A 21813-nucleotide genomic window follows, 5' to 3' on the forward strand; every position below is an offset into this window, starting at 1 on the left:
CCTCAGATCTCAGCCTCTTGAGTAGTTAGGATTATAGGCTTAAGCCACAGGCACCTGGCTTTAGAATGTTTGATACAATGATACAAGTGTCTAATGATATAAATGAAGGGAAAGTCGAGCTTGAACTTGGTATAAAAACAAAAAAAGCCCAGAGCTGAATGTAATCTTAGCTATCCAGGAAACTAAAATCTGAGGATCACAATTCCAATCCAGCCTGGGAAGGAAAGTCTTTTGAGACTCTTATCTCCTATTAACCACCCAAAGGCCAAAAGTAGAGCATAGTAGAGTGTCAGCCTTGAACAATAGATCTAAAGGCCCTGAGTTCATGCCCCAGTACATGCACAAAAACAGACATAATTCCTTTCTCCAGTTCTCTCACCCTAGAAACTTCCAGAGTCTTTCATACAAGGCTACTGGCATGGTTGATTCGTGAGTGCTTTTACTTCAAAGCCTCCTCTCCAAGATCTCCGACTCACTACTACATGCAGTGAATCCCCAGTGAAAGGGCCCTGGGATATGCCTGCATCCAAAGATTCCAGTGCCATGGTCAGCAGCCCAGCCATAGCAGCGGGAGAGTGCGCATGCAGCTGTGTTGCGTTGCTCGAGATTGAGCACACAAAGCTTTAGTGAAAAACACCTTGCGGAGCTGGGGATGGGTAAGTGAATGACTGAGAAAACAACAAGCAGTGCAACTCATTGAATCCAACATGATTTTTGTTTAAATGTATTTATTATTTTTTAAATTTTAAAAAACTTTGTGCAGGGACGGGGGCTTGAACTCAGGGCCTCACTCTCTTGCCTAGCTTTTCTTGCTCAAGGCTAGCATTCTTCCACTTGAACCACAGCTCTATTTCCAGCTTTTTGGAAGTTAATTGGAGATAAGAGTTTCATGGATCCTCCCACCCAGGCTGACTTGGAACCACAACTCAGCCTCTTGAATAGCTAGGATTACAGATGTGGGCCATCCGCACCCAACCCAGTTTGCTTTCTTTATAGACAATAGTGTATTCAAGCAATGTTGGACATCTCTCCCTGAGCCCACTTTATTTCCTGATAGCTGAGGGGCTGCTTTCTCAAGCCTGCTCTACAATCTGCAAACTTGTTGCAAACTACCTGTTGCTGTTGGAGGCATAGTTGGATGCATAGACCCGGTGTTGATGTCACCACTTGGTGTGGAGGCCTCTGGACACTATCGAACCAGCTACCATTGCTGAGAATCACTTTATTCCCAAGCTGATCATTCATCTCCTTCCAACAAAAATGAGGCTGTTCAACAACCTGATGCAGGAAAGTCCTGCCATTCTTATCTCTGATTATCCACCAAAAAAGCTCAAAGTGGAGCTGTGGCTCAAGTGGTAGAGCCCCAGCCTTGAGCAAAGGAAAAAAAAAAACTCGGGATAGCACCCAAATCCTGAGTTCAAGCCCCAGGACTAACATACACACAAAAAAATAAGGTAGATACTGTCTTAGCTTTATCCTCAACAAGACAAGAACAAAATGTGACATTAAAAGTATTGATCCAGATTAAAGGCAAGGAATGACTGAAACTTAAAGAAATAACTAATTCCATTTCTCTTGCTAATCGCCAGCCAGCAAGCCTTTGCTCCGTGTGTGCATACACGTGCCTGTACTTGGCATTTTGCTCAAGGCTGGTGCTCTACTACTTGAGCCACACCTCCACTTCTGGCTTTTCCATTTGCTATTTAATTGGAGGTAAGAGTCTCCTGAATTTGTCTGCCTGAACTGGCTCTAGACCCAGATTCTCATATCTCAGCCTCCTGAGTAGCTAGGATTGCTGATGTGCTCCATTTTTTACTGACAGAGACCAAATGAGTCTCCACTGAGTAGAGATCAGTACCCAGTTTTCACGTAACACATCACCTCCTTTTTATACAGTGCTGGGAATGGAACTGAGGCCCTGACATGAGCCTGGCAGTGAGGCTTAACCCTGGCCCATCACTGCCATTTTAAATAACCCTTCTAGGAAACTGCCTTCTAGGGGATGGGAATGTGGCTTAGTGGTAGAGTGCTTGCTTAACAAGCACAAAGCCTTGGGTTCCTCAGCACCACAAACCGAAAAAGCCAGAAGTGGTGCTATAGCTCAAGTGGTAGAGTGCTAGCCTTGAGCAAAAAGAAGCCAGGGACAGTGCTCAGGCCCTGAGTCCAAGCCCCAGGACTGGCAAAAAAAAAAAGGAAATGACCTTCTAGACTATAATTAGGAGGAAGAGGAAGCCAAAGAAGGTTTAAATGTTCTACAGATGTTTCCAACCACAGGACCAAAACGCCAAAGAAGTTGTAGCATTCGGGGCAGGCCCGTGGAGGTCAAGTCAGGTCATTCACTTCAGTGTCCAAACCCCACCTGGAGAGCCATATTCCAGTCCTGAGGGGGCAGTGCACCCCAGCTGGGGGATGAGCTGAAACGGGGTGCTCTCCAAACCATCACTGAGCAGAGCCCCAGTCTAAAGGACAGCAGGCAAGACCACGCCATCTGATGAGAGTGGGGCCTAAAGTTCAGGTCTTGAACATCAGGAAGCCCCCAAATGCAGTGCTGGGTGGGCTTTTCTTGGTTACTGAGCCCTGGGTCAATTCAAACCACACCCTTTCACCCTTTTGCAGCTCAGCCATAGTAAAGGTTGTGACTGTACTCTCTTTGCTGTGCTCTGTGCTATAGACTGGGGTTCGATGATGACCCCCAAACACTAGCTGCCCCATGCCTGGGCCAGGGCCAAATCCAATGCTCACTGCAAAGAGGTAAACACCACGCTTTGGGGCTTGGAAGTGGCCATGTTCAGGGAAGTAGCTGCCTCCAGTGTTGATGGCTGTGATGTTGAACTTCACCGTCTGCGGGGCAGCTGTCCCTTCTGAAAAGCTGGCGTAGAAGGCCACAGGGGAGCCTGAAACACAGAGGGGAAATGCTCACTGAATCTCCTATCTACTCCCTGAATGTAGAGTTAAATGCAGAGACCTGCCTTTATCACCCTATTTACACTGACATCAGAGTCCAGCACTAGTGGCCCACTCTTGTAACCACCAAAAAGCCTATTTAGGAGGCTGAGATCTGAGGATTGAAGTTTGAAGCCAACCTGGGCAGAAAAATCCCTGAGCTCTCTAATTAACCAGCAAAAAAAAAAATGGAAGTATGGCTCAAGTGGTAGGACACCAGCCTTGAGAAGAAAGAATCAAGTGAGAGTGCTAGGCCCTGAGTTCAAGCCCCACTACTGGCATAACAGAAAAAAAAAAACACAAAAAACAGAAGTGGGAAATTATTTCTATACAACCACAATATTGCCTACAGCAGTGTTATCAGAAGGTAAATACAAATTTGTATCTGGCTGGTGTACATTTCCAAAAAGCACACTCTTTCAGGCCTTTAGTTAGGACTTTTTCAAGACATAGTGTCCCTGGATGTCCAATGACTATGTGGCTTGCTAATGACAGGCTGGGAACCCAGACTTCCAACTCCCAGACATTTGCTACTTGCTAAGAATCAAACCCAGGACCTCATGAATGCTGGGCAAGATCTCTATCACTGAGGCCACATGCCCAGACCATACCCAACAATTTTTAGATAGCCAGGGGAAAGAATTTGCATATCCTCCAAGTAACACTGTTAACCCTGGGCAGTAACTAAGGAGTGGAGAAGATGGTTTCTACTGGTGGTGAGCACTGGACCTTAGAGAAAGAAGGAAAGGAAGGACCCTCTGAGCTGGATGTGGTACAGATGTGGTGCTGCACACCTGTCATCCGAGCTCTTTTTTTTTTTTTTTTGGCCATTCCTGGGGCTTGGACTCAAGGCCTGAGCATTGTCCCTGGCTTCCTTTTGCTCAAGGCTAGCACTCTGCCACTTGAGCCACAGCGCCACTTCTGGCCATTTTCTATATATGTGGTGCTGGGGAATTGAACCCAGGGCTTCATGTATACGAGGAAAGCACTTTTGCCACTAGGCCATATCCCCAGTCCCCGAGCTCTTGCTGAGGAAGGAGTATTGTGAGTTCAAGACCAGCCTAGACAACATAGTGGGACCTACATAGTGAGCACCCATCCAGGTAGGTCTGGAAGCTACATGAAGCTTCCAAATGTTGCTCTGAACTCTGGGATTACATATGGTAAACTGAGTCTCGGAAAGGCATAGCTTACTGCTCCAGACCATGCAGCCAACCAATTACTAAACAGGGAGCAGACCCTGGATCTCCTGATTTTGAGGTGCTCTTCTAGCCATCATAGTTGCAGAAATGCTATATCAGGCCCTAAGAACACAGTCCCCCGCAGGCACAGAGAGAGGAAGCACTATGTATATAGACAGGAGAAGCTGCAAACACACCACAACATGAGACCCATAGGATGAATCCACCTTGAGTCCGGGGCCTGGCACTGACTTTGTCACCATCAAAGTGAGTTCCGTCAAAATGCTGTCAAGCCAAGGGAGGGGTCTTGAGACTAAGGGTGCAGTTTCTCAGGGAATAGAATTAGGACCTAAAGGAGAATCCGTTTGCATAGCAGTTAGTCAGTTTGGTCCGAGAGAGAGAGCCCAGATCATTGGTTCTCAGTCCATAAATAGCTTTGTGAACGAAAAACTGTACTTTGGTTTTAGTAGGCTTTCTGAGAATAAGACAGTTGGATTACGGCAAAAAGCTAGTGTTTGTGTTGCACTTCTCACAGAACCCAGCAGATGGAGTGCTAGCCCTGCTGAAGTAAGTCCATCCAATAGCGCCCTCTGTGGGTACTTAGTCCTCTCCACGCTGCCTGCACCTGGGAGTTGGCCTTAAAGGGAGACTACACCCAGCCAGTTGCCAAACCTATGTATTAGAAAGTAGAGGCAAGGTACAAACTGAAGATTACACTCCTTACTGTGCACAGATTCAAGCTCTACAACCTTCCTGCAAGACAAATAAGGGGACACCTTCCTGCAAGACAAATAAGGGGATATTTTAAAGGACACATACTTTCGAATAACAAAATGTTGCAGTGGTAAACAGATTCCTAATTCTGGAAGTCATCAGGCAAATTCTGACAGTCCTCAGTAAAAGGAGATTTTGCATAAGTCACAACATGGAAAAAGAAGACTGCTGGGTGTTAGGAGAGCCTATTCCTTTCCTACTGCTCCTGGGTCATCATGAAGCATCAGCAAGGCTGGGGTGGGCAGGTGAGGCCTTCAGCAAGACCTCCACTCCCACATGCCAGGTTGTACCAGCAACCCCACATTGGCCACAGCCCTGTGTCTGGTGACAAAGCAGCCTTAGCCCCAATGTCACCTTTCCAGGGAGAGAATTGCTTAAAGCCCAAAGCAGCATTAAGGGAAAAGATGGAAACCTTGACTTCAACTTCCATCTCAAAGCCAGCTCCTAGGCCTGGGCATGGGACCCCCCCCCCCCCCCCACAGAGATCAGCTTTCAATGCACTTGCTAACAAGAAGAGCCAGCACTCTAGAGCTAGCCCTTGTGTATGGCTCTGGCTGGGGAAGCAAGTGACTTCTGGGGTAAATGGTAATGATAATGAATGCATAGACAAGCAGCTGTGATAACTCATCATGACAAAACCCAGGAATGGACTGCAGGGAACCTGAGGCAGGAAGGCAAGACAGGACAACTGTGAGGTGTCCCCATGACATGTGTCCCCAGCCCCAAGAGTGCAGAGCCCAGGGATGGGGAGAAAAACTGACAGGAGTTAAGCGTGCACCTTCCGTTTCCGCTGCTCTGGAGTTAGGGCAGCAGGCATCCAGCAATATGTATAAAAAGCCTGTGAAGGTAACAGGAAGTGCCTCTGCCAGCCCATGGGCAGTGGCACTGCCATCGACTGTTTGTTTTTGTATTTGCTGGTCTTGGACTTGAATTCGGGGCCTCATGCCCTCACACTCTCACTTGGCTTTTTTCAATGTTTTTTCTTTATTCTCTCTTTCCTTTCCTTCCTTCCTTCCTTCCCTTCCTTCCTTCCTTCCTTCCTTCCTTCCTTCCTTCCTTCCTTCCTTCCTCCCTCCCTCCCTCCCTCCCTTCCTCCCTCCCTCCCTCCCTCCCTCCCTCCCTCCCTCCCTTCCTCCCTCCCTCCCTTCCTCCCTCCCTCCCTCCCTTCTGTTGTTGTTGGTTGTGCTTGAACTCAGGGCCGGGCACTGTCCTTAAGCTTTTATGCTCAAGGCTATAGCTTTATCACTTGAACCACACCTCCACTTCCAGAATTTTTTCCTGGTTAATTGGACATAAGAGTCTCACAGACGGGCTGGAGATATGGCCTAGTGGCAAGAGTGCTTGCCTCGTATACATGAGGCCCTGGGTTCAATTCCTCAGCACCACATATATAGAAAATGGCCCGAAGTGGCGCTGTGGCTCAAGTGGCAGAGTGCTAGCCTTGAGCAAAAAAAAAAGAAGCCAGGGACAGTGCTCAGGTCCTGAGTCCAAGCCCCAGGACTGGCCAAAAAAAAAAAAAAAGAGTCTCACAGACTCCTTCCCAGGCTTGCTTTGAACCTTGATCCTCAGATATCAGCCTCCTGAGTAGCTAGGGTTACAGGCATGTGCCACCAGCACCTGGCTTTGCTAGGCTTTTTTGTTCAAAGCTGGTGTACCACTTAAGACACACCTCCACTTCTGACTTTTTGTTGGATAATTGGGGATAAGAGTGTGATGGACTTGGCTGCATAGGCAGGCTTCAAAATATGATCCTCAAAGTTCAGCCCCCTAAGTAGGGAGGATTAAAGAGCTACCAGTGCTTGGCTCTCCTATTAAATCTTGTGACCTCTGCCTCCTTAAAATCCAGGTGTATCCCTGAAAGGTGAGTTAAGGGGAAATGGACCTTGAGTAGTGATGACCCAGAACCATACTACTAAGCTGGGGACAGCCCTATCATCCCACACCTGCTCAGTCATCCGGGCCCAGCCACTCACCTGCCTCCCAGAGCTCTGCATTCAAGGCACCTTGCTCCTGCCCTTTGGCCTGGGCATCTGTCAAAGATTCTGCTTGCTTTTTGTCCCTTTTCCTGGAAGCTTCCAGACCTTTCTGCTGCTTCTTCCCTTTCCTGCTCAGCAAGGCCTGCACTTTGCCCAGGTCTAGACTGACATTGGCTGCCACCAGCGCTTGGACATTCCTAAAGAGGCTGTGGAAGAGGCGCTGGTGCCGCTCCAGGTCTTGCTGGGTAGCCAAGAGCCCACTGTGAAGGGCCTCCAGGGAGCCATTGCTGGAGGAAGCCCAAGGGGCCTCGCAGCACCGCCCCAGGAGCTTGACGTCAGAGCGCAGGCGCTGTACCTCCTGCTCCAGCTCGTCCAGGACAGCGGCTCCGGCCTCCTCCGGCCCTGCATCGTGGCTGGGCTCCAGATGTTCTGCCAGCCTTGGTGGCTCTACTTGACCCCCCATGGCCTGCTCCAAGGCAGTCACCCGGGCAGCGAGCTCATCCCAGCCAAGCGCCTGCTCCTGCAGCCCGCTGGCCGCGTCCTGTAGGGCGTTGCGGATCTCCTCATAACGCAGGGGCAGCCAGCCAGGCGTCTCCTCAGACATCTTCTCCATCACTTCCTCCCCAAAGAGCGCGGCCAGCACCGCCTCGTGCCGCAGCGCATCCTCCAGCAGGGCGGCGAAGGAGCTGTGCAGCTGTCGCATCTGCCGGCGGGTGTCGTTTGCAAAGGCCCTCAGCACTCCCACGACACCCTCGAGCGTCCGCAGCTGGCTCCGGATCCGGGCTCTCTCCGCCCGGGCCCACTGGCCCTCTTCTTTGTGCGAGTCCATCTCCCGTGACAAGGCGTCCAGGGCGCCGCGCAGGGCCTGCAGGGAAGAGCCGTCCAGCTGGCGCCGCTCATCCAGGCTCACCTGAGTCTCCTCCAGCACACGCGTGGCGTCCCTCTGGCCCTCGCGGATCGCATCCAGGTCATAATAGAGTTTCTGGCAGTTACAGTCCTTGACATACTTGATGAGATCAGCATGGCCTCCTTGCAGGTGCTGGAGGGTGAGGTTGAGCTCCAGGAGCTGCCGTTCCAGCTCCTCTTTGTTCTCCTCCATGATAAGGGACTTCTCCATCAGGATCACCCTGAGCTCTCGCAGGCCAGTGTGGTTCACCTGCAGCTCTTGCACCTGCCGCTCCACCTTGCTGATCTGATCAAACGTCTCATCCGATTCCGAGTACAGCTCCTTGATCTCATCTACGTGCTGGGCCAGTGTGGCCCTCATGTCCCTGAGGGCGTCTTGCAGCTCTTCTTCCCTGTGGCTGGCAGCCTCGTGCACAGCAGACAGATTCCTCTGCAGTTGGCTCAGCCTGGCCTGCAGGCTGTCGGGTTCAGATCTTGCTGCTGCCCCTGAGGATGCCATCACCAAGCTGCCGTTCATCCCGAGGACCTCCTGAGCTTTGATCAGCCGCTTTAGCTTGGTGTCCACTTCAGCCTGGACCTCAGAGAGGGCATGGTGCAGGGACTGGTGCTGGGTGTGGAGACGCTCAGCCATGTCCTGCTCAAGCCAGCCCACTCTCTGGCTATTCTCCTGTACCTTCATCTCAAACTTGGCTCCAAGCTCCTGGAAATCTGCTCTGGCCACCATGTCCTCCTGGACCCTCTTTATGGCCTGCCGATTGGCTTCCACATCAAGAGACAGATTTCTAACAGCCCGGACAAGGCTGTGCAGACTGTCATTGAGGCTCTTCCAGATGGGGCTGAGGTGTGTTTCTAGGTAGTGGTCCATGTGTGAGGGCAACATGTGCTCCACAGACCCGCCAGGAAACTCTGCAACAGACATCATGTTCTCACCACCCCCCTCCTTCCCCCCTTGCAGATGCTCCTTCCCGACCAAGGGAGCCAGGGCCTCTGGGGCCTGGGGCCTCCTCTGGAATCCACTACTCACCAAACTCCGTTTGATTCATCTCCATAGTGGCAGCAGTGAGGTTACTGGCCAGGGCACTCCACAGGCCTTGGAGGCCATCTGCAGCCTGGTGGATGTCATTCTGGAGGTCTCCCAGCAGGTGCTCCTGTTGTTTCTGTTGCTCCTCAATCCCACTGAGCTCCGAAGTAGGATGACCTGAAGATACACCAGACATAGAGGTATTGAGGGCCAGCTTCTCTGTCCTGGATAGGTACTGGGGCCCAGAGACTATTTGGAAGCCAAGAGCAAGGGAGGCGCATGCTGGCACCCTCTGAGCAGGAGCTTAGAGGCCAGCAGGGCACAGGCAAAGTCTCTGTGCCATCACCCTCCCTCCCACACTATTGGCATGACTAATTGATCACAGCACATTTGGTTCTGAAGCTACAACTTCATAGTTGCAGCCTTTGTTAGTAAGAGTTTTATCTTACGATTAAATCTCATTTCCCTCTGGGCACAGTGGCTCACACCTATAATCCTAGCTACTCAGTGGGCTAAGATCTGAGGATCATGGTTCAAAGCTAGGCTCTGAGTTCAAGTCCACAACCACCACCACCAACAACAACAACTACTACAACAAAAATCAACTCATTTCCCATCCCAGCTGTGAGCTCAATTATTGTCTCTTGGTGATTCTCCTGTGATGACTCCAAGTTATATAGAATGATATAACTTTCTAGCTAGATAAAGTCTTCTTCCAGGCCTGGAATTTTGTGTGGATTCAAATTAGTCCTTGCCAGAAAATGGGGTCATGGAAAAGGGCTATGTGCTCAGCTTCAGACACAGCCGAGGAAACCTGGCCCTTGGAGGGATAGTAGGGCCACCAAAAGAGTCCTGTTTCTAGGACTCCCTGGCTGTTTCTAGGGGCAAGATTTTCCTAAAATGACATTTTCTATCAGAGGAGGAAGGACCCAGGGACATGGAGCCTGCCCCTCCCACACCTCTCCAGGAAAGCAACACACCAAGTTCCAAGTCGACCAGTTGGTCCCAAGGCTGGTGGAGGCCATCACTCGGCTCTGCAGGTGCAGGGGTCATTGTGGGATCTGCAGAAGGAAACATTAGGTGTTGACCCCAGTGGGGAGATGAATGTCATGACCTCTGGTGTCAGAGGTCAAGGGGAGGGGCTTCCAGGATTCTTACCATGGTGCTGGCAGTCAGGACCGTGGAAGCCTGGGCAGCACCTCCAGGCTGTGGAGGTCAGTACCTTCTGCTTGACTTGGTACACAGGCTTGTGGGCCACTCGGTACCTGGGAGGAGACAGGGACTTAGTGACTCCAGGGTGAGCCCATGGAGTCTGGGCAAATAGCTGCCACTACACTCACATGATTTTGGCCCTCTGGCAGTCTAGAGCCCCCTGTGCACACGGCCTTTGTGAATGGATGAAGAATTTCTCTGTTTTGCAAGCAGCTACGAAGGAGACCAGCCTGGACGTCTGGTATGCACACCAGTTCCTGGAAAACACACGAGAGGACAGAGCTGCTGAGCAGCCGCTTCCCCCAGCTTCCCTTTGGGAGAGCTGGGGGCTGGCTGGCAAGGGTACCAGCCTTCGCCCCATGCAGTGCAGGGACTCTGTGACCCATGAGCCTGAGAAGAAGCAAGGTGCATTATTCATCCCTGGGCTCAGAGCTGTCTCTCCACAAACCTGCCTACTCAGGAGGCTGAGATCTGAGGATGAAGGTTCAAAGCCAGCCTGGTCAGGCAAGTCCATGAAACTCTTCTCTTCAGTTAACCACTAAAAAGCTGAAAATGGAGTTGTGGCTCAAATGGTAGAACATTTGCCTTGAGCAGAACAGCTAAGGGTCAATGCTCAGGCCCTGAGTTAAAGCCCCAGTATGGCCACACAAAAAAAATCAAATAAATAAAAAATAAATACCCACAGAGCCAGAAGAGCCTTCATTGTTCCCTGGTGCCAGGGAGGCAGCATGGGGCGGCCAGGACCAGAGAGTCCCGGTGGACACTTTCTACCTGCTGACTGTGACCTTGAGCCAGGCCCCTTAGGGAATTTCCACATCACCATTTAACAGTGGGGTGGTGATGCTTTCTTCTAAATGGGTGTTGAGTACCCAGGGACTCAGACATGTACCCTCAGATGCTGCAGTATGCCCCTCCTGGCTGTTCTGGTGGCTGCCCAACTCTCACATCTTCCTCTCCAGAAACCCCAGCACAGCCAGGGCTCCTGCTCCTTGGTTGTGTCCCATCAGGACCATGATAGAAGTGAGCTTTCAAGCTCGGTGCTGGTGGCTCCCACCTGTAATCCTTGCTACTTAGGAGGCTGAGATCTGAAGATCACAGTTCAGAGCCATCCAGGCAGGAAAGTCTGCAAGACTCTGATCCCCAATTAACCCCAGAAAAACCTGAAGTGGAGATGTGGCTCAAGCAGTAGAGTGTTAGCCTTGAGCAAAAAAGCTTAAGAACAGTGCCCAGGCCCTGAGTTCAAGCCCCACACATGCACAGAGGGGGGGGGGGAGTTTTCCAGTGGCTGTTGGGAAAGAGGGCCAGGAGGAAGAAGGGCAGTTCTGCAGGGGTCTTGGGGGAGAGGTTTCACATAGCACCTTGAACACCTGGGACTCAGCCCCTCTGACTCTGCCCCTCCCCAGGCAGTGCTGTGGTGGTCCTGGGAATGGGGCGTGGAGAGTGCTGATGCTGGTAGAGCTGCACCTCACCTCACAGCCCTGGCACTGGCAGAGACTATGCAAAGGTGCAGATCTTCCCTTCAGGGTCCCCAGCCAGGACAGACAGTCTCAGAATGGAGTGATAGGGCCAGGACCTGTAGTGAGTCTCAGGAAGATCCAGACTGTGTGTGTGTGTGTGTGTGTGTGTGTGTGTGTGTGTGTGTGTGTGTGTGTGTATGCATGCACGTGCACATTCCAGTACTTAGGCTTGCACTCTGGCTGGACCTTTTTTTGCTCAAGGCTAGTGTTCTGCCACTTGAACCACATCTTCACTTCCAGCTTTTTGGTGGTTAATTAAAATAAGAGTCTTATGTACTTTTCCTCATGCTGTTCCTTAGCTTATTTTTTTTTTTTTTTGCTTAAGGCTGGTGTTGTACTGAGGTGCCAGACTTTGAAGTCAGGCCCCACCACGTGAACCCCATTTTAGAATCGAACCCTGAGCCAATCAGATTTGTACCTGTGTTCTAATCTTGCTTGCACAGCTGATTGTTGTAACCTTGTTCTTTGCCTTTATAAGCCCTGTGTAATCACAGCTCGGGGCTTCCTCCTAACCTCCGCTGTGTCGGTGGGTAGGACGAGGCCCGAGTTGGCAGCTCGTTAAATAAAGCCTTGCCTTGCTTTTGCATTTCGGAGTGTCTGAATCTTGGTGGTCTTCTTGGGGGTGGTCTTGCAACTTGGCACAACATTTGGGGTTTCGTCCGGGATAGCCCCAGAGACCTCGAGATCCCAGACTCCGAAGGTAAGAAAACAGCACTGTTCATTTGTCTTGTCCTGTAATTTGTCTGTTTTGCTTTTGCTTGTAGGGCGCGAGTCAGTTTGGTTTTTGGCCAGAACTGACCAGGAGGGCCTCCTAAACGAGACTCAACCCGCCCACCTTGTACTTGGGTCTGCTCCTTCTGCTTATCTGGCAGGAGGTTGTGGGCCAACTCGGGTCCACTCCTTCTTACAGGAGGTTGTGGGCCAACTCGGGTCCGTTCCTTCTGCACCCTTGTAGGAGGTTGTGGGCCAGCTTGGGAGATCTCCAACTCGTAGCTTTTCTTAGGCCTGTGTGTTTTCCTCCTTTTGTATTAATTGTTTTGTTTTTTGTAGCCTTTTGGACTGTACATCTGATCAGAGCTATGGATAATGTTCTATCTTGAGAACCTCCATCTAGCCCCCTAGACTTGATCCTAGCTCACTGGAGGGAGGTTAAGGAGATAGCTCAGAACCAAGGTGTGGCCCTTAAGAAGGAAAAGTGGATCACCCTGTGAAAGTCAGAAGGGTCCACCATTGAGGAAATTGAGGGAGCTTTGACATAGGGAGGAAACACGGAGGAGGAAATGTTTCCCGCTCCATACTCCCCATCCCAGTTAACTCTACAAGAGGAGGACTCTGAGGAAAATGTTTCAGCTGTGCCCTCCGCTCCGGAGGGTCCTGCCCAGTCAACCCAACGGCGCCGACAGCCCAGGACACGGACGCATCAGCCCCAAGTCCAAGTCCTGACCCGCAGCCGCCGACAGGGTGGACGTAGGGCCAGCCCAAGCCACCCACAGGTGGCAGGGAGTGACCTCACCATGCTGCGCTGTCATCTCTGTGTGGTTTCAGATTGCCTAACAGTCTCTTTTGTGTCAAACCTGCATAGCTCATTAGAAAGATGTACAGGCGATGGTTCACAATCAGAGTGTGAGTGTCCACAGAAAGAACTCTAGGGGGACCCCCACCCAGCCTTCTTAAGCAGAAAATTGTTTGGTGCGCTAAAATGTTTTACTAAGACTAAAAATGTTTTACTATAACTATCAAGCCCTGGAAAATGAGGCTGGAGAATGCTAAAATCATTTGTTAAAGGTTTTTGTCTTAAAATGTACGGCCGATGCTTATTCAGCGCGCTTTAAGATCTTTTGAAAATGTGTGTGTGCATGTGTGAGTATGAATATGTTCAAGACTGCAGTATGATGCAAAACTAAGTTTAAATTCAAAGGTCTTCATGCCATGCAGTAACTGGGACTGAAGAAAAAAAAAAGAGGCTCTTTTAAAACAAGCAGCACGTAAGCAAAGGGCGGCACCTGGTTTCAGATGGCCTGTGAGCTTCAGTTTTTCCGATGCAGATAAAAGCTAAAGTGTTGTGTTAGTGTTAAAAAGGCTTTGGAAATCAAGAATACATTTCTAGATAAGAAATTTGGAAGTAAAATTGTCCTAAATAATTATTGCAAAGTGAGAAAAGGAGAAGTATGGCTACCAAAATGTTTAATTGCCATTCCAGCTTCTTTGTAGGTTTTTTTGTAACAGTTTCCAGCAGGCCCACAGAGAAGCACAGGTGATTCCTACAAGTTTGTCAAGATCTAATACTGACCCTTAATAAGTTCCAGGTAAGAGAGCATGCTTAAAAACTACTTCTGTGTGGACCACCTTGTTGCTTATAATTGGAGTAAAGTGGCCCCTTATAAGACTCATTGATCTGAATCTGCGGTTCGAAGCCAGCCCGGGCAAAGAAAGGTCCCTGTGAGAGACTTGTCTGTAATCAGCCAGCAGAGTGCTGGGAACGGAGTGGTGTGGAGCTCAAAAGTGGTAGGGTGCTAGTCTTGAGCTGGAGAGCTGAGGGACAGCACTCAGGCCCTGAGTCCAAGTCGAAAGTCACTCCTCCTGGGACAAAAGTGATGGAGCATCCAGAGGCAGTAAGCCACTGCTTGGATGGCAGAGATGGTGTCAGATCCTAGAGTCACTACTGTTTGGCCTTTCAAAAGTTAAAGCCGGGAAGTCCTAGAAGAATAGTTCATAAGCATGCCTTTCCAATGCACATGTCTGTCTACTGGGCAGGAATTTGCCAGTCATCTGTGATAGTGGTTAGTAAGGGTAAGTTTGTCAAATGAGAGGATAGATTAAAATCTCACCCCCCCACATTTACTCAAAGCCCTGACTGGCAGTGAGAATTTTAAGCTCATACATCTGTTTAGGAAAGAAAGCTTGTAGACCTGAGATTGTGTTGTGTCCTTATTGAGATCTGTTAAAGGCCTGTCAGCTTGCCAATGCCCCCAATCAACAGATTAACCATGGTGGAGGGGACCCTGGACGGCATCGCCACTTGGGTTCATTGCTTCCACGCCAGGCCAGCTGACCCCTTTGCCCTGGATGACAACTATCGTGATGGAACATGGGAGGTCTCCAAGCACCCAACTCAGCCACTTTGCCTTCGCCTCAAGAAAAGAAAGTTAGACTGAGACTAAGGTTATAGGTTCCTGGCTAGGTAAGGTCTACGCCCCTGAGTCAGCCTGAAGAAGTTACAGAAGATGATCTTCACCCATCAGCCCCCCTTTAAAATCAAGGGACCAGAGTTGTTTTTGGGAAGATGAGGCAGGATAAACTAGAGGCATGCAAAACAGAGGTACAGAGACTATTCTTTTAAGAAATGGTGACAGGCCCTTTGGTTACTACATTGGGCCCTACTGGCCCATGCCTTACCTCTATATCATCCCCTAGACATGCAAGCCATTGAAATGGACAGAATGGAGCCATGATTGGCTCCCAAGGTACCAAAAAGAAAAAGGGGGAAATGAGGTGCCAGACTTTGAAGTCAGGCCCCACCACGTGAACCCCATTTTAGAATCGAACCCTGAGCCAATCAGATTTGTACCTGTGTTCTAATCTTGCTTGCACAGCTGATTGTTGTAACCTTGTTCTTTGCCTTTATAAGCCCTGTGTAATCACAGCTCGGGGCTTCCTCCTAACCTCCGCTGTGTCGGTGGGTAGGACGAGGCCCGAGTTGGCAGCTCGTTAAATAAAGCCTTGCCTTGCTTTTGCATTTCGGAGTGTCTGAATCTTGGTGGTCTTCTTGGGGGTGGTCTTGCAACTTGGCACAACAGTACCACTTAAACACACATCCACTTCTGGCTTTTTCAGTTTTTCAGCCACTGCTGCCTTGGTTGGCTTCAAATCTCAGTCTTCAGGTCCCAGGCTCATGAGTAGCTAGGATTACAGGTGTGTCAGTAGTGCCTGGCTCATGGGCTGTGTCTTAAAGGGAGATCAGAAGAGACAGCAGGAAGCAGGACAGGGCTGTGGTGTGGCAAGAAGCTGCAGAGGGAAATGGGTAGGTGAGGAGATATGGCTCCGGTGACGAAGCTAGACTATCTGCTGAGGCCATGGCAAATCTCAGGTTTCAAGCAAGAAAGAACTATTAATGTGAAATCTTGGTTCCTGGGCACACAAAGGAAGGGATTGGGCAGGAGGTAGGGGTCCAGGATATAGGCGTTGATCCCGGGAATTATGGGAGACAGGATCGCATCTGTGAGATATTAGAAGGCAATGTTCAGGGATGTTGGTGATTGAAAGCTATTGGTGACTGAGGTTTTTGTTGTGGAAGATGCTGCTGGGGACGGGGGCACAAGGGGAAGGACCATCAGGTAACCACATCACACTCATTAAGAGTCTATGGCTCCCACTCAGTCTGCCCCCTGGACAACAGGCCCAAAAAGCTTTGTAGGAAATTGAACCAACCCCAGAGGAAGAGATCCAAGATGCTGACATCAGGGGACCCCCTTCCTCCACAATGAAGCAGCCCAGCTAGAGTGTCCTGTAACCAGACAATCGTGTCTGCATACCTCCTTTTCCATTCAGCTTCTCAGTACACTTACTAAGAGAGCAGATGACCAAGGGTCACCTCTGAGGAAAGTCTCTTACAAAAGAGAGAAGTGACGCTAGGCACCCGTGGCTCATGCCTGTCATCCTAGCTAGTCAGGAGGCTGAGAACCAAGGATCTCAGCTCAAAGCCAGATTGAGCAGGAAAGTCATTGAGACTCTTATCTCCAATTACTCACCAAAAAGCTGAAAGTAGAGCTGTGGCTCAACTGGTAGAGTGCTAGCCTTAAGCACAAAAGCTCAAGGACAGTGCCCAGACCCCAAGTTCAAGGCCCAGGACCAGCACAAAAAAAGAAAAGAAAAGACGGAAGTGAGCTGAGGCATAGGTTGGTGGTGAAGTGAGAAGCTGATGTGAAGCCCTGAGTTGAACCCCCAAAGACTGAATGAAACAAAGAAAAAGAAAAGGCCACTGGAAGTCCAAATAGGCAAAGGGTAGAAAAACCAGTTTGGAGAGAACCAATAGTCTATGAGAGAAGAGAACTTTCCAGAAATGTGAACTCAGATTCCCCAGATTGATAAGAGAAGTTATTGCATTCAAAAAAAAAATTAAGAAGGAGAAGAAGAAGAAAAAAAAAAGGAAAAGAAGGAGCTCTGATGTGCCTGTAATCCCAGATAATCCAGAGTAGAGATCAGGGATAAAAACTTTCCTGGCCAGTCTGGCCAAAGGTTATTGAGACCTTCATCTTAACCAGTCATCTGGGCCTGGTGGCATACTTCTGCGGTCCCAGCTACCTAGGAGACCATAGGAAGTAGGATCTTGGTTTGAGGCCTGCTCCACGCCAAAATAGGGAAGTCTATCTGAAAAATAAGTGAAAGTAAAGCCCTGGACATGTAGTTCAAGTGGTAGAGTACAAGCTAGACTCTGAGTTTAAATCCCAGCACTACTAAAAGAGAAAGGAAAGAAGGAGGGGAAGAAGAAAGGAAGGGAGAAAGGAAGGAAGGAAAGAAGGAAGGAAGGTCCACTTAGTGCTGAAATGGTAAACTGATATTCCAGGCCTGGTGCTCAGGAGCTGTGGTAAGATGTCTGCCTGCAAGAGACAACTGAAAATTCCTGGAACATGAATTTGGCCCTAGGGAAAAAAATCTCTCTGAACTACTGGTAGAGGGGACATTCCCAGGTATATTTGGCAATGTGTGTTGCCTCATGTGGGTGCTGTAGGTGTGTTGTGGCAACCCCCATAGGTGAAGAGTGTTGCTGGATTCCCCACGACACATAGGATGTCCATGTAGGGGACACCTGTGCAAAGAGCCATCTAAGCAAGCACCACTACTCACACCCCTGGCCTCAGCCAGTTGGCCTGGCCTGGTGCAACCAAAACTTTCCATTAGGTCCTAGAACTGGAAACAGTGCCTCCCAGCCTTCCTGCCTGGAAACTTTCTCTCCTGACCTGCCCAAACCTTGGCCTTCGGCAGCCATGGTTCCTCTGTCCACACTCCCCACCCTTGGCAGCTCCTTCTTTGGCACAGAACAGGCAGCTGGCCCAGAAGCCCTGGGAACATTCCTGACCTTTGCTTTGGTTTCCTACAGTGCCTGGCAGCTCCTGGCTGGTCCCCAGCACTCGTGCCCCAGGCCCCACATGCTGAAGCATTCTATTGTTCTCACTACCAGCTCTGTCTCATGCTACCATCTTTTCTTTACCTTGGGGAGGGGGGCTGCAAGGCACCCCCATCTTCTCAAAAGTCTACTCAGGGACAGGTGCCAGCATCGAGTGAGGGGGGGTACCCCAGGTGGGACCTGGGTACCAGATCTAGTGGACAAGAGGGGCCCTTCCTCCAACACATTGAGTGACCTTGAACACAATGTACCCCCCCCACACACACACCCTTCTGGAAATGTGGAGAAGCTCTGTCCCTGGGGATGTGGAGAAGGGAGGAGAAAGCCAAGCCAGCAGCTAGCAACTGTCAGCCAGCTCTCTCTGCATAATAGATCGGTTGCTACCTCTTGGCCCCAGCCCTTAAGTGCCTCTCAGCCAGTCAATAAATCTGCCTAGGGCCGGGCCTCAACTCCTCCCAGGGTGGGGGTGGGGGTTCCACAGCAGCCGCACAGTCTGAGGCCTGCATCCAGCCATTAGCTTGATCACCTCAATGCAAACACACCATAGAGTTTTGTCCCTGAGCCTGAGGGAACTTGGCAGAGAAACCTGAGGCCCACTTTGCGGCCAACCCAGACTTCCCTGCATGTGGGTGGCTCCAGTGGCCAGAGCCTTTGCCTCTGTTCTTCCCTAAAGACACTCAGGGCCCCATGGCCAGGGCCAAATTATAGGGGCACAGCAGGGCTCCAATCTTCATGGCCTGGGCTCCACCCTGTTTCTGTGTGACCTCTAGTGACATGCTGGACTCCTCTGACCTTGAAGCCCCCAGAAGTAAACAGCCCAATCACTCCCCTCATTAAAAGAAGTCTGGCTGGGCACTGATGGCTCACATCTATAATTCTACTCTGGAGGCTGAGATCTGAGCATCACAAATCCCACAGGCTCTTATCTCTAACCAGCATAAAGCTAAAAGTAGAGTTGTGGTTTAAGTGGTAGAGCATCAGCCTTGAGCAAAACAAAGCTAAGGACAGTGCCCAGGCCCTGAGTTCAAGCCCTAGCCCTGGCACTGAAAAAAAAGGGCTGGGTGCCAGTGGCTCATGCCTGTAATCCTAGATACTCAGGAGGCTGAGATCAGAGGATAGGTGTTCAATGCCAGCCCAGGCAGAAAAGTCCCTGTGAGATTCTTATCCGATTAACCTTATTCCGACTAACCACCCAAGACCAGAAGTGGTGCTGTGGCTGAAGTGGTAGAGCACTAGCCTTTAGCACAAAGAAGCTCAGGGACAGTGTCAAGGCCCTGAGTTCAAGCCCTAGCACTGGCATATAAAATTTGAAAAAGAAGCCTGGTGCTGATGACCGGGAACAATATCAACTCTATGCCCTCCCTCACCGCCTCCTAGCTATCAATCACAACAACATGGGACATGGGACACCTTGCCCAGACTCAGCATCCTCTCCATGGAGTCCAACCATTCAAGGCTTCCTAGACAGGGCTCTGAGGCATCTCTAGGAGGGAAGCAGCTAACCTTACCCCTTCTTCACCCAGATACCTGGCAATCTGGAGACACGGGATGCACAGCACCCTGTTTTGTTCAAGCTTATCCTTCCAAAGGCTCCTATCCACATCTGTCCCCAGGACGGCCCTGTCTCTGAAGTGGTGGACATAGGTGTGAAGGGTAAATTCATGGAGGAGGTCTGGCTGAGGCCCCAGTTAGGTGCACTGGCCCACCCGCCCCTCCCCCTGCAGCCCGCTGAGGGGTCGGAGCAGTGTTTCCACCTCGCCAGCCCAAGGAGCATGGGAAGTTATCAGCCCAGGAAACGGCAGTGCTTCCTTCCTTTCTCAGCAGCCCCTCCGGATGCTTTGACATTGTGGGTTGGGCCTGTGGGTTCTCCGCAGCTTCTGGGCCTGTGGGAAAGAGACCCTTGCAGGCAGGGGTCCCTGTCTTTGAATGTCTGGGGATTTCTGGGCCAAAGATACAAGTAGGCAGGTCATCGCACATGGAGATCACCCAGGGAAAGGCAGAGAAGCTCTAGGTTCCTGGGGCTAAGAGAATGTCCAATTTATCTCCACAACCAAAGGGGAGGGATACAAGGAACAAGGACCTTCCTCCTGTCCTCTCTGGTCCCTTCAAACTCCAGGTACCCAGTGGCTCACACCTGTAACCCTAGGTACTCATCTGAGGATCGCAGTGTGAACCCAGCTCCAGCAGAATCCTCCATGATACTCTTTTTTTTTGGCCAGTCCTGGGGCTTGGACTCAGGGCCTGAGCACTGTCCCTGGCTTCTTTTTGCTCAAGGCTAGTACTCAAGACTACCACTTGAGCCACAGCACCACATCTGGCTTTTTCTGTATATGTGGTGCTGAGGAATCGAACCCAGGATATACGAGGCAAGCACTCTTGCCACTAGGCCATATTCCCAGCCCATCCATGACACTTTTATCTCCAATTGGCCACCAAAATGTTGAAAGTGGAGCTGTGGCTGAAGTGGTAGGACAATAGCTTTGAGTGATCAAAAAGCTAAGGGACAGCACCCAGGCCCTGAGTTCAAGCCCCAGCACTGGCATAAGAAAGGGAGGAGGAGGAAAAGCAGAAGCCTTCACAAAGGACATTCACGTGGGAGCTCTGGAAGCTTAGTGGAGCCTCATCCAGAGAGATGCTCCTGACGCCATGATGGCTGCGGGCGTGGCAGTGAGGAGACCAGTTGAGTGGAATTTCAGTTCTCCCCATGCCCAGTGCTTCTCTCAGCCTTGGGTGGGGCCCAGCTCTCCTGGGCTGTGTGACCTAGACCAAGTTACACAGCCTCTCTAATCCTATTATTATTACTATTATTATTTTGGTCTGAGGCCAGGACTAGAAGTTGGTTTTTGATGCTTTTGCTCACTGGCAGCCCTCTACCAGCAGACCCATCCTCCAACCCCGAAATCTTCTACTCCTTTGTGAATGGGGCTGATGCAGAGTGAACACTGGGCAAGGTGCCAGGCGAGGCTGGCTCACCACGGCACCTGCTGCTCTGATTATGGGGTGTGGCTCCAGGGCTGCATGAGACCCTGAGACGGAAACCTGCACCCTGAAACCTATTGGCAGAGTGGGGAGAGTCCCTGGCCCCAGCTGCATTAAATGTTGGAAAATGGTAACCATCTCGCCCACTTCCGGAGGGGTCCCAGGGCTCTGCCACCACAGACACCCTGCCTTCCAAGGAGCGGGATGTCCCCTCAGCCATCACAGCCAGGCTTCCGGGCACTGGGACCACAACCCCAGTTGGAGGGGTGCCCATCCCCCAGGGCCTCAGCTGGGATGGCCTTGCTGGGGCTCACCAGCAGGAAGCATCCAGAACCACAATCCCTGAGCCCCATGCTGGGTGTCAGACAGTAGACTCAGCTCCTCCCTGTCCCTCAACCCCTGTACACATGCCATCCCCTGCTGTGGGACATGTCAGGCTCCTCTCATCACTCTCAGGTCAGGCCCCAGAGAGCCGGACTGACAGGCATCACAGCTGGCCCAGCAGATAGGCAGTACCGGCCCATCTCATGGATGAGTAACTGAGGCCCTGAGAGGCTGCTTCAGTCCAGCTGTGCTAAGACTGAAATGCCCTCCTTACCGTCCAAGTGGGACCCGGCTGGCATCCTCAGCCTCTTCCCCTGAAACTCCAAACGATCTGGGGTTGTGTGGATCAGAGAATCTGGCTCCAGGGTCCTGGGCCCAGGCACTTGACAGCCCCCAGCTCAGGGGTCCCCCAAGGCCCAGCAGCAGCATTAGGATCATCTTAGTGTCAAGAGGAGACCGCATTGGTTCTGCTCAGGCTCGGCCTGGCCATAGACTCCTGAAATTGCCAGTGACGTGGTCCTCAAGTTGAATCTCAGAAGGAAAAGAAAAAACAAAAATAACAAAGAGAGGAAGTGGCCTGGGCCAGCCCACCCCGGTGGGTCTCGTCCGGCCCCCCTCTCCACTCCCCGCCTGGCCCCCACAGAGGCCGCCAGCCTCGCAGGCCAGTTCCTGTGCCTCAAGAGAAACTGGCTCAGGGACCTTGGAGAGGTGGGAGACTAGTGGGGGGCAGTGCCCATGGACCTGTCCCTATTGGAACCTGCTCCCTGGGAGCCAGGAAAAAGGACACAGTCCTTAGCTAGAGTGCCAGGAAGCAGTCTGCTGGGTTTAGAGGACTTGCTACCCGCACACATTGCTG

At 51.0% G+C, this 21813-nt stretch overlaps 1 protein-coding gene across 2 annotated transcripts; it reads right to left on the reverse strand.

Annotated features, from left to right (window-relative positions):
• Positions 1–2305: 2305 nt before the first annotated feature.
• Mmrn2 (multimerin 2) lies at positions 2306–21519 on the reverse strand. Of its 2 annotated transcripts, XM_048339197.1 has the most exons (7): positions 21232–21518; positions 10142–10270; positions 9960–10066; positions 9782–9862; positions 8805–8978; positions 6872–8686; positions 2306–2894 (listed from the first exon to the last, which is right to left on the reverse strand). In XM_048339197.1, exons 1-7 carry the CDS (start codon positions 21417–21419, stop codon positions 2512–2514), a joined length of 2877 nt encoding a protein of 958 aa, XP_048195154.1. In that variant the 5' UTR covers positions 21420–21518; the 3' UTR covers positions 2306–2511. The 2 variants fall into 2 exon arrangements, with proteins under 2 accessions (XP_048195154.1, XP_048195155.1); XM_048339198.1 differs by lacking the exon at positions 10142–10270 and having other exon boundaries at positions 21232–21519.
• Between the last annotated feature and the right edge of the window lie 294 nt (positions 21520–21813).

The sequence above is a fragment of the Perognathus longimembris genome, chromosome 2 (assembly GCF_023159225.1).
Source record: "Perognathus longimembris pacificus isolate PPM17 chromosome 2, ASM2315922v1, whole genome shotgun sequence".
In the NCBI taxonomy this organism is placed as follows: Eukaryota; Metazoa; Chordata; class Mammalia; order Rodentia; family Heteromyidae; genus Perognathus; species Perognathus longimembris.

Bases quoted from the DNA above. Each gene is read 5' to 3' on its own strand.
- Mmrn2 (XM_048339197.1), bottom strand. From the start codon at position 21,419: ATGCGGTCTCCTCTTGACACTAAGATGATCCTAATGCTGCTGCTGGGC. The intron at 10,271-21,231 runs GTAAGGAGGGCA...TGTGTTTTCCAG, and splicing joins AGCCGGGTCCCACTTGGACG to GAACTGGTGTGCATACCAGA. The intron at 2,895-6,871 runs GTGAGTGGCTGG...TCTGTGTTTCAG, and splicing joins TGCAGAGCTCTGGGAGGCAG to GCTCCCCTGTGGCCTTCTAC.